Source organism: Artibeus jamaicensis, unplaced genomic scaffold (assembly GCF_021234435.1).
Source record: "Artibeus jamaicensis isolate MK-2021 breed Jamaican fruit bat unplaced genomic scaffold, CSHL_Jam_final contig_233, whole genome shotgun sequence".
NCBI classification, from domain to species: Eukaryota; Metazoa; Chordata; class Mammalia; order Chiroptera; family Phyllostomidae; genus Artibeus; species Artibeus jamaicensis.
Window position 1 is genome coordinate 62312378 of NW_026521486.1, and position 16897 is coordinate 62329274.

Sequence of the window (16897 nt, forward strand, 5' to 3'; positions counted from 1 at the left end):
GAGCCCTAGGTGTTCACCAGGGCAGGGCACCCCAGTCAGTGGGTTGTGACACCAAATGTGGGGGGTGGGGTCTGAGAGGGAACAATGGCACTTGCTCCGCTCTCTGTTGGATTTCAGTCCCTTCCATGCTTCCCACAAGCAAATTGGGCCCTTCTGGTGCTGATTCATGTGTGTGTGGTTTGTGTACATTTAGGACCCTGTGTTTCTCTCCAACAAACTCTCCTGTGAGGCTGGGAGTCTCTTCCAGCACCTCAACCCCCACAAGTATTTTCAATTGGTGCTGTTAGGCTTTATTTCCTGTCGCTGGGGCCTTGGTTTGTGCTGCCTGTCTGCCTGGTTTATCTGCGCGCAAATATGTGACCACAGTCAGCGGACTGCCTTGCGTGCCTCACTGGGTCTGCTCGTTTCCTCCCCGAGCCCAGGGCCTGCCTTTTCCTGCCAGGACCCCTCTCCGCCAGCCGCCGACTCCGCCCCTCTTACTGGTCTGGATGAAAGGTTGTCAGACTTCCGCACAGTTCAATTTTCTGTCTGTTCTGGTTGTATTTTTGTTTCTAAATCTTTGTTGTCCTTAATTTTGGTTGTGGGAGGAAGTACAGTGTTTCCACCTACGCCTCCATCTTGGCCAGAAGTTCACATCCAAATGATTTTTTTCTACTGGAAAAGATAACCTCGAAGGCTTTCATTTTATTTCCCTACTGTCATCAAGAAGCTTTATCATAACTAGAAAATCTTACTGTCATTCTTCCTTCTTTATCCATGGACTGAAAAAATTATATATATATACATCCATCCATATATATATATATGTGTGTGTGTGTGTGTATACAAAAAGCCCCAAACTCATTTGCATACAAATTACATTTTTTTACATTTTGTAACATTGTTTTAGCAGTATCAATGACAAGGGGAAGTGATGGAAATGATACATTTTGAGGACTGCCAGGGCGGGATACCATTAGTCATATAAAAGGTACAACTTAAACTCCACCCCCTATTCCACTGTTCTGTGGTCCCTCACCACGTTCGGCCGCCCTGTTTCATGGGGAGAGAACATGCTGCTCCACTGATGCAGTGATGAGTAACCAGACACATACGCGACTGTATTTGTAAATAGATTCTCACTCTGGTTGACACTCTGTCTCTGCAGACTCTGAGGCAGCTGGCTGGGCCTCCTTTTAGTCTGGGCTCCCAAGGAGACCTCATTTTCTGGGTTTCTGACAACATACCGCTTAGGTGAGACTCTGACTGATGGTGACTTCCTCAGGGAAAATGGTGTTTGTGAAGTCTCTTCTCCTGATACTGCTCCTGACCCTTCTTTGCTAAGGGAGCAAACGCAGGTTGTGGGAAGTGACAGGGCTAATGACCGTCATGCTGGGACCCAGCCTTGGCCTGTCGGGCAGTGAAGCCTGTGCTCTCTCTCCCTTACCATTCCTCGCCGGAGAAAGAGAAGCTGGGTCCACACTGGGGGCCAAAGAGCCAGTGCCACTGGAGCTCCGTGACCTGCACAGGGAGATAGCTCCACACTAGCCGTGTGCAGGGGCCAGCTGTGCGGCCGCATTTGGTCTGGAGTAGCAACTCCGAATATCTGGTGAAGAAAGAGGCATGTGCCTGGAAAACATATGCATTTCCATTTTATATTTCCTCCTAGGGCCGAGCCTGTTCCTGAGTCAGGGACAGTATTGGAAAAGAAGCTCCCATTAAACACCCCAAATGGCACCCCTTCCGTGGAATAACCCCCCTTGGACACCATGGGGAGGAGCAAAGGTCCCCTCTCCAGGTGCTCAGACAGACGGCCCGTGCAGAGGGCACCTGGCTGCGTCGGGAACGCCCATGGCAGCAAACGCAGCCCTGGGAAATAAACGGGGCTCTGGGCGACTCCAATGCCACCTGAGTCATAAACAAAAGTAGATGCTGGAAGCATCTACTTTATTTTAAAGACATTTCTGGAAAAAGATAAATAAAAATAGCTGCACATGAATTAGGCATACAATTTACCTGAAAATGCACATAAGAGAGCCCAGGAAATGTCAGTGTGGTTTTTTTTTAAGTCCAAATGCTCTGAATGTGTGGAACTTTCTACTCTGCTAAATTTATTTTCTTTTTTTTTTTCATAAACTCTGCAAAGAAGTGAAGTTAGACTTCATCTCAGAACTAGATGAAGTGGACCCCACAGGACATTTAAGCTTCAGCAGGGAAAGAAAGGCTATCAGGAACCTGTAGCTAAGATCACAGACTCCTTATTTGCAAAGAGAAAGAATTTGTGATAAGTTATAGGACAAACCAGACTTCATTCTAAAGATGAAACTCAGAAGTTCTAGAGCGAAAGATGCTACCTCATTTTTTTTTACCTTGTTCCCAGGCATTGCCTATGAAACAGAATAATCACCTCTAGTTAGCAAAACCTAAGGGAATGATACTTGATCTTTAGGGTGCAAAGGAATCCATTGAATAGGTTGATAAAATGCAGATTGTCAGCCCAAAGTCCCAGAAAATGCTGGCCAGGTAAGTCTGGGTCGGGTTTAGGAACGTGCATTTTAACAAGCACTCCGTGTGATCACGGTCAAGGTCATCAGAGGTTCATATGCCAAACTACTCTGTAAGGCTGCAGGCCACCAGCTTTCGGCTGAGACCCATTAAAAAGCCTTGAAATCAGCTTACTGTAATCATGTGTTAAAAAGAAACCGAAAATAGAAAATCTCAGTGTACAATGTTTGGATTCATTCATATGTGAGTGTGGATGCACGCATGTACCGACATGTGAGATAAGACACATTTCATACTCTGACTCAGCCAGGAAAGTCTGACAAGCAGCGTTTTAAGGGGACATGAGTACCACTTCCCTGTGGCGTTCTCCGTCCCCCACCCCCCCAACTAGGCACTAGACCATCAGTCAGCTCCAGCTTCCTCCCCCATCCACACCGCCAAAAGGGGAAGTGACGCTTCGTTTGTTTGTTCTCAAGGCTCAGGAAGGACAGCCAGCTTTTGGGGGTTCAGGAATGAATATGGACCCTGAAACCACGTGAAGGAAGACCTGCCAGGACCTGGTGGAGCCTGAGGACAACAGATGATGTAACACAAACAGCAACCCCTCAGACTCTGACCTGCGCTCGGGATTCCAAAGGCCTAAAGGAAGGGCAGGAATGGCGAGGAGGACTGGGTGGAAAATGGGGGGCAAACAACGGAGAGTAAGTTGAAACCCAAGAAACTGCAAGATAAGCCCACACTTTATTCTTTCTGTATAAAGATGTTAGTAATCCATCATCAGGAGATGGAGGAGCTGTTGCTTTTTTTCTCTCTCCAGGAATGGAGATGGATGCTAGCTAGCTTCTAGCAATAGTGAGAGATTGTAGGTGCTGGCCTGGACCCGAACAGGTGCGTAGCTTGTTCTCATGGAGACGGCTTTCACCAAGGGGTCGAGGGCGGCCAGAAAGTAGGACTGGAAGAGCATGTTCAGAAGAGCATGCTGTTCACCACACCCAGCCTCTCCACTCCGGACCTTCCAGCCCCTTGGGCATTCGTCCACTGGGTTCATTTAGGAAAGTCCACCCAGGGGACCCAGAGAACTGAAAACCAGCCCCCATTCCATGTGTGACGCTGTGCACACCACCTTGGGGTATTCTTCTGCTAGAGGAAGGGGTGTTTTCTAATTTCCTGGCCTCTTCTCCACACCGCCACACAGAAGAGCACCTTTTCCTCATTCTTACAAAGATTTTGTACAGGTTGGCAATGCCTTGATGGAGGGGTCACTCAAATCTACCAACAGTTAGTCACTGTGCTTGTTCGTGGTGTCAGGTAATGGCCCAGAGTTCAAAACACACCTACAGGCAAAGGTCTTTACTCTGAGCTGAGCGACTTCTCTGAGTAGTGTTTCTCCTCTCAAGCACTTCAGAGTTGAAGAGCATTTTTAGCAACACACATGTGGATGGCCCGTCTGAGTAACCAAAGTTACTTACAAAGAAAAGAAACCTGAGATGTGGGCAACGACCACTCCCAAGAATCCGGTCTCACCAGGCCACGACACCCGGCACCCCATCGACTTAGGAGACTCTTTTTTTTTTGTTTGGGATCAATTCGGAAGGCGGGGCTACATGGGAAAGGCACTGAAGCGAAGGGAACAAGCGGTGTCCCACTGAGTAGGGCCAGTCGGCCCGCCCGTGGCTGTGACCAGGAGGCCTCCCACAGCACACGCGGGCACACGTTCCCAGCCGGTCCGCCCCAGCCACTCACTGAGCTGCTGAGCGGATGATGCATTTTCAACAAATTTTAATGGGATCTATTTTCAGCCCAGGTACTTTTTAAACCTCAGCCATAATAATTTGCACATCCAATTCACCATCATTATCTGCGCTAAATGCTTTCGGTGCAGGAGAGGAGGGGAGACAGCTCTTTTGCATTGCTGGGCTACTGGTAATTTTCCCTGGAAGAGACTGCTTTACTCCAGAAGGAAGAATGACTCTGTTTTAGACGTGCTATTTCCCTGTCCTGCAGGTGGGGTTCGTAAACATCCGCTATGGAGGGCTATCGTGAGGGGGATAAATCGATAAATTATAGCGCACAGTAGGCTCTCCATACATGTTGGTGACTTTCCCTTTGGTGCTGAAGGTGGGAGGGCTATTAAGCACGCTCCTCTTTGCCTGGGACAGTGGAATTTTACAGAATCGGATGAGACAGTGCTCCTACATTCCTGAGGGAATTAGGGAAATGCAGCCCTCTTTCTGGCACAACAGAATTAGCGTGGACTGTGCAGCTTCTGCAACTGAAGACCCAGGTGAGTCCTGCCGACCTCCTCACAGTGTTTGTCAGTTAGCCCGTTAGGTCCTGTGAGAGGGGGTGAAGGCTGGTGTTTGCTAGACATATCAGTTCAGGGTAACTGGGTAAACCACCTAATTTGCAGCATGGGGCTAAATCTGGATCACCACACAAACACGTCGGAAGCTCCTTTGTCTTTATGTAAAGTTCTATAATTCCTCATATTGCACAAGGCTCCAATTCAAGGCTCTGGTCACGTTGGAATATTCCCATTCCCTCAGCACACCACAATTTCTGACATCCCTTTATACACGGCTCATTTTGTGCTTGGCCTGCCTCCCCATTCCCCACCTTCCTGCGGAGCGAACACTTGCTTCTAGGAAGCCCTTTCTGTTCCTGCATAGTGGGCAGGGTCTACCCTCTGTCCCCCAAGGCAGCTTCGTCTTTCCTCTATGGTTATACCTTCTTCCCACTGTTTCCCAGTCTGGCCCCATCAGACCATGGGCTCCCTGGGGCCCCCCACCCACTCTTTCAGTGAAGGAATGCACATACATGTATCAAATGAATGAACGAACGAGTGGTGAGAGAATGAACCCAGAAATAGAATACCAAGTTCAGAACCCAACTTCCCACACTGCCCCTTCTTTCACCATACCCTTTGTCAGCTATAAAATATATTTCTAGTGTTCATAGGTGGTTCGGGAAAGTGAAGTCTTTAGAGGAAGAAAAGGAGTAGCTGGCATGTCACCTCCTTTCAATCTGACACTTATTTGCTCTTCTGGGTGAGACAAACAACGAATTGCCAGTCAATAAATTATGAACTACAGAGCAGTCTTGGCTCTCAGGAAAAATTGAGAGACTGTGAGTATCCTTATGTATTAACAAAAGCGAAGCATTGGGTCTGCAGAAGAAAACCAGAGACGCCTCTGCTGCTGCTGTGCTTGGCCCAGGACTCCACTGTTACACATACACGCCCTGTTTAAACACTGCCAGGAGCTCGGATTCACCCCGGTCGGCCATCGTGGGCTTTCCTCTGTGAAGTAAAGTAGGGCAACTATCGTAGCGGAAATGGAGCATCACCGGGGCTCACCCCGCCCTGACCCAAGACATCTAAATTGTCTTGAGGAGAGCTCCATGTCCCCTGGCTAATGTAATGACCTGCTGGTGTCTGTAATTAAGGATTAAGCCCCCCCATGGCATGCCTGAACCCTCTTTTCAGCGAAGCTATGAGTGTCTACATTCAGGAAAATTGTTTCCCACCTTCCAGTGAAGTTGGACTGACAGACCAATCATCAAAGCTCTACGTGACACTGGAGCCTCAGACTTTTGCAAGAAGATTCTGGCCACAAACACATTTTTTTTGGATTAATTCATTGCTTGAAATCCAATTATCTCTGTTTTACAGAATAATGTCGCAAAGGTCCCATTGGGGGAACAATTGAATTCTCTGCTGATCAGCCAGAGATCTCTGCTGATCTCTGGCTTCCTTCCTTGGCTGAGCCCAAGTACAATGTCATTGTCACACTTGCATCTGGCGCTCAGGCTATGCACAATGGCTAGTAAACGGGACCCTAAGGAAAGAGAAGAGGGTTTCCTGACCTTGTGCAGCTCCACAGGAGTTGGGGACACGACCTCCTTTATTTCTTGTTTCATTTTTCTCAGGGGGACGGACTTCCTGCCCACCTCCGAGGGCAGAGTGTTGCTCCGCGTTGTCTGGCTGTAGTGTGGCCGAGGGCTGCTCCGTTCCTGGAAGCTGGCCTGCCGCCCCAGCTGACTGCGAGGTGTTGGGGCCTCGTGATTCAAACTCATCGTGCTCCCCGACATGATTGTTGCCTGCGGCATTGACAATTTTCAGAAACAATTAAGCCAGGGACAAAGAAAAGGATTGGGTTGCTCAACATTAAGCACATTTCTGCTTCTGCCCAGTCAAAATACAGTCTCTTCAGGGCATAACCAAAGGCTGGAGAATGGATGTACTCATCGAAGTATGAAAGTCCGGAAAAATGCTTTGCAAGTGCCATTTACAATGCGCATCTCAAATCCAATTTAAGTGCTTAAGCTGTGGAGTTTATTTAATCAAATACCACCCCTGGCCATTCAGAGGCAAATTGAAAAGCTCTGATATTTTGCTTACTGTAAACTATGGTTTCAGCATTAACTTTCCACTGAGTCAGCTCTAGAGATGGGGTTCATGAGGCAACCTTCAATCCACCTGACAGAAATGAAGTCAGAACTTCCCAGTAGAGGTCAGGCTGCCTCTACTTGCGATGCCGCCTCCAGTCCCACCTGGAGAAAACAGTGGGCTGACATGCAGCTGTTGACACAGAGACAAGAGCTGCTACCCAAGCCTCCCTGTCTTTGGTCTTTCCTTTGGCCCGTGGCCATGGCCCAGAGGCTTGCAGACCAGTCAGGTCTCTGTGGCATCTGGCATGGCCTTTGTTTAAGAAGGTCCTGAGAGTGGTAAAAGAATCGCCATTTATTATGCTGCTTGGATTCAGCCCTTTGAACAAAAAATGGGGGTACCCATTCCCCAATGAGTGTCTTAGAAGGCAACAAAAGAGCATTTGAAACCAGAGTCGTGTTGGGGGTACCCATTTCTCACGGTGAGAGGATGCGGAAGTCCCGAAACTATGCCTGTGCTCCTCAGTAGGACGGTTCTGTGAAGGGAAACCACCAGCGGTGAATCCGCTGCGGATCCTGGGACCAGAAAACAAGTTCCACACACTGCGTTACCAACCACAAGGTGAAGCGATGGTTTACAGTGATACTGATGCTAAAGGTACTGGCAAGAGAGTGTAATCTGTTAAGTGCTTGGGATATATCCATCCATTTAAGACTCAGAACAACTTTATGAAATAAGCACTATTATTCCTCCCAATTTACAGGTGAGGAAACTGAGGCACAATGAGGCTGACTTACGCAAGCTCACACAGGTAGTGAGCCAAGGGTACTGCCTAAAATTATAGATCAGGAGGAAACACTGCAACGTGAGTGGAATTTTCACTTGTTATCTAAGGTTTTGTAATTCCAACTTCACCTGGTGTACAGCTATAAATATACCAAGAACAAGATCTTTGAGTGACAGGCAAGTTTTAGCACACTTGTACACGTATCTGTATCTCTGTTGACAAAAGAAATAAGGCAAGTAAACTCATTAAGATCCTAACTAGATCGGTTTTTTAATGATAATTTTGAAAAAGTAAATTGTGAATAATATCTTCCTAGTCATTGAGCATTATCAACACACGCTAAGTACCATTTATATGTGTGTGTGTAGAATATCGTTTAACAATGTTGTGTGGGAGGTATTCTAATGATCACATCTCCCCATTTCGGTTAACGTAAGGGATGCCCGAGAAAGTTAAGCAACTCCTCCGAGCGTCTGGGAAGGCAGCCTGAGTGATCCAACTCCAGAACCCTGTATACGAGCAGGCTCTGTGCTTCTCAGTTAAATATTAGGTTAGAACAGATGAAAAGAACTTTGTGGCAGATTAAATCCCTAATATTTAAACCAGTATGAATCATCCATATTTTGGTTTGTGTCAGATACATCCCCTTCTACAAACAAAACCTTTGAATTACTAGGTTTGTTGGTATCACGGGGTGGCACCTAACGCAAGGCACACAGATCGTTTCTGTGCTTACCCTGCGCTGATGGACAGCACCCAGCGACTGCTCTTCTGCTGTGCGACCATCCGACCATCCGCCTACTGCTGTTTCCTGCTTAGACTAGATATTTACTTTGTTAACATCTATTTTGTTTTGTACTCACTTTTCACCGGACTGGCAGGAAACACACTGGAGGTAAAATACTTAATCACTACAACCGGGAGACACTAGTTTGCTTTGGTAAGGCTTAGTCAACACAGAAGGTTCAAAACGAAATGGCCTGGGAAGGGTTGTGAAGGAAGCAACAACATATTGTCCAAAGGCCTCCAGTTCCAGTGCTCAACAGGTGGCTGGACTGTCTTGTTGAAAATGAACTTCAGTTGAATTAGTGACCTCTTATGGAGGCCTATAAAAGTTAAAATGCAAATATGTAAACAATGAAAAGTTAAAAGGTATTTTAAACTATCTAGGATTTGTTTGGGCTCTCAGTTATCTATTTCCTGGTTTTATTTTACATGACTCATAATTTACAGTTATAATTTCCTTTTTCTAAATTATCAGGGCGAGAACTGATATATACAAACGACTTACAAGAGATATGTTCAAGAGTTCTCTCACTGACATTTAAACCTTCTTCCTATATTAAACAAAAAATCGTTCAGGCAGGTTCACTAATCAGACAAATGGCAAAACATAATAATTCATTTCTATTGAACATTTTTTAAGTGCCATATAAACATTAGTTCATTATAAAACTATTTTAAAGAAGGAGATATAGCTGACAAGACATATTAAGTAACTTGTCCAACGTCTTAGTTAGAATGTTTCTCATTTGTTAAAATTATACATTTTTCAGTGCTTAAGTTGAAATTATTGCTAACAATGGGGAAAATGACTAGTATAATTTTCATGTTCATTTCAATTGTAGTCATTTTTATTTTAGTCAATTTTCTACATTTGCTACAGTTACAGTACACTTTAACTTTTAATACTGGGTGTAATTTCATAGGCAGGAATCTAGCTCAAATATATATATACATATATATATATTTTTGCAAGGGATTAGAGTTCACTTAAACTAGTAAATGAATGTATTTTGTGATAAAAGTGTAAATAAGACCCTAATTTATGGTTTGTCAATCATTCTTTCTAGTTGAGGACTTTAATTTCTCTTTGGCTTATACATTCAACCCATTTCCTTTTTGGATTTCTAATTTCAAGGACCACACCTGCCTGAAGCTAGGCTATAGAAGATTTATATATAGGCTGTTGCAACATTTTCACTGAATAACTCAATTTCTGGATGAAAAACACAACCTCATATTATTTTTATATCATCTGCATTTTTACCTGATATAAAACTAGCTATTAGAAGAACAGATGCATGCGTCTTCAAAAAAGCATCAAAATGCAAAATGAAAAAGGCATGTGAGCCAAAACACACTTTCAAAAGCAGGTGTATGTTCAAGGCTTGCGACTTGAGCTCATTACCCAGTTTGGGCCCCTTGGTTGATCACTCTACACACAGGAAGTGGTAAAAGTTTAAATAGGCCCGCTGATGCTTAAGCATCCTATACTTTTTGAAAGTTGGGTTAAAAAGGCATCAATTGCTACCATTTAATGTATGCAAGTTTTACAGGATTATCCATCTCCAGGTCCTTTAGCCACGCTTTGAAGCTAAAATTCATGCCAGGTAATACCATGATGTTTATAAATTCAAATCAATTACTTTTCTCTATAATTCTCTTTGCAGATTCACAAACGTCAAAGTCACACAAAATATTCACACATGCAATTTCGAAGCAAAATAATATAAAGATGAGTAATCATTTTAGAATTGCAAGAGTTCCACCCAGTTATGCCATTCACATTCCTTATGGTGACTTGGGGACCTCGTATGACATCAAAATAAAAATGAAACTTTTGCCACTTTAAATTTTTACAGCTTAGAAAATTTAAAAGAACATAAAAGGAAATAGTCCAGGACTTCCCAGACCAAAGTGTGAATACCGTCAGCAAATTCACGGCTTTGATTAAAGAACTCAGCAGGAGTTCAGCTGTAACACTCTCTCTCACCCAGACTCCTCAAGTTCACACTAAGTTAATATGGAATCAGGATTTGCAATCAACAGCAAAGTACTGTGTAACACTTTGGCTGCTTAAGCCACAGACTGGCCTTTTGCACCAGCTGCACCGTCATCTATTTCAAAGGGCAAAACACAATAAACTAACATTTCCTCTTATGTTCCTCTTCACGATCAAATTAATTTCTATACCAGGTACAAATGAAAACATGCCAAAGAAACCTTTCTAAAGCAACTAAGGGAATGAGATGCGCCACTGCTGGGAGACGGAGCTGGCTCCTTAGCGATTCGGTGGAAGACAGGTACAATCAGGGTTAGCAGGGAGCAATGGCAGAAGCCACAAGTCAGTCAGCTCGGGGTGGGGGTGGGAGGGTATGTGAAAATGGGGAAATAAATACTTTTAACTGCATCGTATCAAATCAAATTGCTGTCCGGAAGGCAAAGGGGCAGGGGAGGCAGCTGCACAAGCAAAAATATAAACATAAAGGGTAGCTACCAAGAGATTCATGTTTCTCAAAGACACACGCCTGTCAGCTTTCTCCTGTGGAAAGGGGTTAAAGCTTTTAAATGAACTGGTGTGATCAATGCAAACTCAAAAGGACCAAAAAAAAAATGAATGTAGAAACAATGGAAGTAAGGAGCAGGACTGGGGCTACCTCGAGCTCTCTCAGAATCCCTGACTGTCCACAGGTCTCCAGATCTTCCAGCGCCTGGGACCAGAAGTTTTCCTCTTGCTCGGCCTCGGCACTGTCGGGCGCCCCTGCAAAACTGTCACCAAAAAGTACGGTTTTAGTTAAGAAGTTGCTGGACACCTTTTTTTGTGTGTGTTGAGAATCTCTTTCCTTCTATCTCACACATGAGATAGAGTGATTTTGGATTTGCCTTTCTTCCAACAGTGGCCTCCAGCTAGGGCCGGCTATGACGTAAGGATGCTTTAGGAACCGTGAAATGTGTGGAAGAACGAAAGGAAGGACTGTGGTCTTACTGACTGCGTTTCAGAGTACTCACGGCTACTGCTGAGCGAGCCGCATTAACATGGAGTGTGTGTGGGAATACCCTTCAGCTACCACAGCTGCAGGGAAAGAGAAATCAGACTTTTCTCTAGCAGAGAAGAATGTGTTTTCCCCACCCTGAGGTAACCATCATTATGGATGGTTATCAGTGCTATCACTTTTTATGAATTTCCTTAATATATTTTGGTAAGGGACAAAATGCTAAAATAGGTCTCTGAGTTAAAAATATGGAACCCTGGATGGACCTTTTCCCCCTCTTTTTTTCATGTAAATTAATGTGAGACTACCTTTTAAATGAAAAATAAATGAGAGGGAATGAGTCACAGGCTGGGGACACAGTTCTCAGAAGTAGATTTTCCCCACAGGCTGCTGCGAGGGCTGTCTTCAGGGCACGCCCAGCTCTCACCCTGCTGCGTGGCGGGGCCCAGGCTCCCACTGCAGGAGGAGGTTCCGGCTCCTGCCGCCCGCGAGGCCAGCATGGATGCCTACGGCAGCAGCCTCAGGAAGCCAGAGCCAGAAATCTGTGCCGCTGGACGCAGAGACACTCACTTCTGGCCCAGGAGAACTCGGAGCAGCCTGGTCAGGGCCACAGTTGACGGGAACCTTACCCGCTGACTGTGGACCGGTCCCAGTCTTCATTACTCAGCCCCACATCTGGGTACGTCTGGCTGCGAGGCTTAGTGACTGGGGACAAGCTACCTCTCGGCTTGGAACTCCTCCAGTCGTAGGTGTTGAAGTTGTATCCGGAGGCCTGGAAGCCAGTGCCTGAAACAATAAAACAGGCGTTTTATTCTGTGTCTGAGAGCCTCAAGGGAAGTGTGTTGACTAACACGGCTTTTTCTGTGTTTTCCATTGGTTTCTTCAAGGGATTGACTTGAATGGAATTTGGAATCACAAAGGCCATCAAGATATCACTGAAATTCTATATTCAAAACACACCCGCACATATTATCCCAATTGATTTTAACAACATCCCAGAGGTGAGACCTTTAGACCCCAGCAGGAGGGGCCATGGAGCTGGGCACGTGCTTTATATGATTCCTGCCCTACGCTGTCTGGGCAAAAAACCGATTGGGCCACAGGATGTGCCCAGCAGATTTCTATCCAACCTTTTTTACAGCAAGTTCCAGAAAGTCAGAATCCTGAATTTTCTACCCAAAAGGCCCTGTGTCCACTTCTGAGCAGTGAGAGGGCTTCTTACCCAAGTGGGACCTTTGGAGAATGGACTTTGCCACCAGGTGTGGCTTCCAGACCCAAGAAGTGGCCAAGGGGCTGCTGGTTGCAGGGGTGTGGACAGAGCCTGGATATCAGGCTGCAGCCCCAAGTGTTAGGGTTGGGCACGGGAATTACTTAATCAGAGGAGATCGGCCGCGTGCAGAGTGGTACAGCCGCAGATGGAATTACTTAATTCAATGAGAAATGACATTGTTAGCAAGTAGAGGGGCCAAATAACAACAGCAGCAATGACAACAGCAAACACATGCTGCCCACTTACTCTGCACCCAGAACTTCATTAAATGCTTTCTTTGAATAGCCTTACATATTCTTCACAACCGTTTTTGAAAGTAGGGACTGTCATTATTTGCATTTTACAGGTGAGGATATTGAAGACTCAGAGCCGTGGTTCAAGTACTAGGGCTACTTGCATACTTTCTTAGGGGATCCAGTCACCAATTTTGGAGACTTAGTTCTCAGGTCCTCAAGTTCCACGGGCACGTCTCCCCAACACAGACCTGGCTGAGCAGCTGCCAGGATGTGAAGTCGGCCAGTTCCCCCCTCACCTCCACTCTTACAACTGTTTTCTGCCTCTTTACCAATGACTGACATTTCTCATCCAACTGAAGCATTTGAAGGAAGGTGGCCGCGGGACATACAGACTCTAAGATGCCAAGTCAAGAGATAATTTGGGAAAGGCCTGCTCCCGAGGGAAGGTCTCGGAGGAGCAGTGCTGTATTTCTACCAGGTACAGACTCTCAGCCCGGCTCCGACCTTCTCCCCGCCACAGATCTCTCTGCACCTCGGAGTTAGAATTCAGAAGTACCGGGAGGTGGGCACCTTATGGTGGTTATTTGAATTGCAAAACTGAAGACTGAACTCCCCTCGACAGGGAGTTAAATCTGATTAGCTTGATGCGTGAGACAGTGGGGGATGTTTTTGACAATCAGCTTATATAATGGATGTTGTCTATGAATTTGAGCTAAACCCTTGGCTCTGTATTTTGACAAAAATACATTTAAAGCATATTTACAACAAATTGGAAACTTTAGTCTTTGCAAGTGTTTAAATTTCAGGAGAAACACCTTTAAATGACAACTGTAAATGTGTGATGGGGTATGCAGTTTTTCGAAATTCTTTTGGGGGCCCAGCAAGAGCGCCAGGGCTTGCTGCAGGCCCGACTCTCGGGCCTGGGCTGCAGCCACCGTCACGGCTCCACCTGCCACTTCAGGGTGTGACCCACTGCGTATATGTGTTTACATGTGTACGCCAGGTTGCAATGTAACCCGTGTTTCTTCCTGTGTTTAAAAACACTTAGTGTAGCAAATAGGCCTGGGCCCCTGTTCTCACACACGATGAAATGACCGGATCATGGGTCTTTCTCATTCATGTTCCTTCCTCTTGTTGGATCCTACAGTGCCATCCTCACTGTTGATTACATGCAGCCCAGAGAAAGCAGGATGTCCTCTGACCAAAAGGACTTGATCTCGAGCATGCAGGAGAATGCCCACCTGGCCACACCATGGGCCTGCTCCACGCACCTTTTGTTTTAGGAGACCAAGGCTTAGAAGTCCTTGGTGCAGAGGAAATACGCACAGTTCAGTATCTCAGTTTCTCTCCCAGATAACCACAGGAATGTGGCCAGCCATGTGGGAAGAAATCTTGCATGACGAATGTGTAGTTTTCCATCCAAAGTGGCGAATGCAGGGCACACAGGTGCCCCCTGTAAGGGAGTGATGGGGTGACCCTCGTCCCTCAGGGCTCCCCTGACAGGGATCCATTTTCTCCTTCGGAACCAAAACAACCACCTAACCACGAGAAGTCACACTTTTCGTGACACAACGAGCCAGGGGGAGCCTGCTCCTCACCTTCCTCAACTGGCCTTACTACGCCTGCCGACAGCCAAATGCTGGTGGTGTCCTCCTGGGGGTAGCCTTTTCTGATAAGCACTAGCCCACGGAACCGTTCAGTTCCCTGGGGAAATTCCAGCCTGTTTGAAACCGGGCCGATTAACGTCCTTGTTTTCCCTCCAGCTGTTGTTCGTAAGTGGTTCTCGGTGACTAGGGCAGGACCAGCCGGAGCAGCTGTGCAGCGTCAGTCACCACTGGGCAAACGCCACCCTTGGTAGGCACATCTATCACTACCAAGACCGCTGTGTCTTAGTCAGGGCTATTAAATGATTATCACAGTACAACAAAGCAGGACATGAAAAGGAAATAAAATTCAAGTATCTTCAGGTCGGGCAGAGGCTCAGAAGACCTGGGCCTGGTTCACACCATGCTGGCATGGAACTGAAGTAAGAAAAGTCCTGGGTTCAAATCCCAGCATTGCCACTTCCTCACCCCGAAGCCTTGACCAATTTGCCTCCGGAACAATGCCACACGCCTCATCAGGCTGGTACCGGAATTCAGAAGAACGCACACGAACACTTATGGAAGTGCCTAGAACACAATGAGGTTTAACGAACATAGATGTCCATTACTTTCACTATTTACTGAGCCATTCAACTTCTCAAGATCTCAGTTTCCTTGTTATAAAATAGGAAGGGGACGACCTCGGCGTTACGCATTCAAGTACATGCTGGATGGCCTCCTAAGTGGCTGGTCCTGTCGGAGGGGCTGAAAGGCAGACAACCGAGAAGCAGCACGGCTCGGGATATGTCTGGGAGCGAGAGAAGGAGAAACTGTCGTGGAAGGGAGGAGTTCCAGTAGCACAGAAGCATACTATCCCTTTAGTCTGAACACAGGGAAATGGAAGTATGGAGAGACCTGTTTGGAGTGGGAACGTGGGCCATGAGAGGCACCATAGGAAGGTGATGTAGCAGCTTGGAGTTGGAGGATACGTTGGCCCTTACGGTGGAGGTACTGGGTCAGAGTGTACGCTTAGCAGGAGGGGCTGGGAGAGCCCGCTTCCCGCTCTCACGTCCCATCAGTGTGTTTCCGCTTTGCTCCTAAGGAGGGAGCAGCACTCCAGGACTATTCCGAGGCTCCCCCTTACCGCCTGTACTTACTCCTCCCCACAGGAGGGGCTGTGATTTACCTAACTGTCGAGTTTTGGAAAAGAGCACTGGGCATGTACACTTGGCCCCTTCATGGCTTTCTCTGGATCTATTCCCTCCATGGCTGCTGCTCTGTGAAAAAAGCAAAACTGGGTCCCCTGTTTGGGCAATGCACACTCAAAGGGGGATGGGAGACCAGGACCCTGCAGTTGGCTGACTGTAGCTCATCAGAACAGCATTTTTTTTCTTTATTCTTAGTACTGGAATACCACTGTTGGGAGTGGACATTACTGCTCAGGATAAGACTACTGCTCCTAGCCTTTCTTAAAGTTGTGTTAACTACATAAAAAGTTCTGGGCAGTGATATTGAAATGGAACTCCTGGAAGCCTCATTACAGCCCTCTTTCCTGCTGCCTAGAACGTAGATGCAATAGGTGAAGCCCTGGTAACCACCTTGGACCCTGTGATGGAAGACACACGCTAAGCACAGTAGAGAATAAATATTCAAGAGCACGGGTCCCTCACGATACTGGGAGTGTTATACCAGCTCTGAAATGCCTACTTCTTTAGCGCTTAAGATGCTAGTATTAGGATTTTAAGTTCTATTCAGCTGCACCAAATTCAGCTGATGTACTGGCTTACAGCTTGCTTTGTGGACCTGACACCCCCTCATTTAAGTCTCAATGTATAGATGTGGGTTGGGGGTAGGGACGTAACAATCTTAACTCTGTACAGTCGATTCAGCTTTCCCAGCAAAAACAAAACACAGAAGTTGTTATTTTAATTTATAGCTGACCCCAATTCCAATTTTTCAACTATTTTAGAATTGATAAAGCAAGAGGTGGGTCGATGTATCAAAACACCTGGCGCTATCAAGGTCCCCAAGCTGCTTGGAGAACAGCGAGGGGCTGGGGAGGTGTGGAGTGGGAGGCTCTGCCGCGGGTGTCAGGAGACAAAGTTGGTAAGTAGTTGAAGAGCCCTGTGCTTTAAACAAAGGACCTTGGACTTCATCCTAAAATAATAAAGAACCATCAGGGGAGTTTTTCTTAAAGGGAATAGCAAAATCAGACTTTGTTTTCTGAGGATCATCAAGGTAAGGAGACGAGTGAGTTAGTAAATATTTCAGGCCTAATGGAGATGTGTAACAAAAGCAGCGGTGATGGAAAGACGTAACTGATGTTACGTTAGTAGGAAGTAGGAAGACGCCTGGGTGCTGAGGATCCCATGGG

The 16897-nt window shown here is 46.3% G+C and overlaps 1 protein-coding gene across 7 annotated transcripts in view; it reads right to left on the minus strand.

The window, feature by feature from the left end:
* The window catches only part of GRIP1 (glutamate receptor interacting protein 1), a 661834-nt gene that overhangs the window by 15729 nt on the left and 629208 nt on the right, over nt 1-16897 (minus strand). For 5 of the 7 annotated variants that reach the window (XM_037136010.2, XM_037136013.2, XM_053661607.1 and 2 more), the window contains 3 exons: nt 12064-12220; nt 11099-11210; nt 6349-6582 (listed from right to left, as the gene is read on the minus strand). In XM_037136010.2, coding sequence (XP_036991905.2) covers nt 6349-6582; nt 11099-11210; nt 12064-12220 — 503 coding nt within the window. Of the gene's footprint in view, nt 1-6348; nt 6583-10938; nt 10984-11098; nt 11211-12063; nt 12221-16897 lie in introns of all 7 variants that reach the window. The other 2 variants (XM_037136011.2, XM_037136009.2) reach the window with 1 other exon arrangement.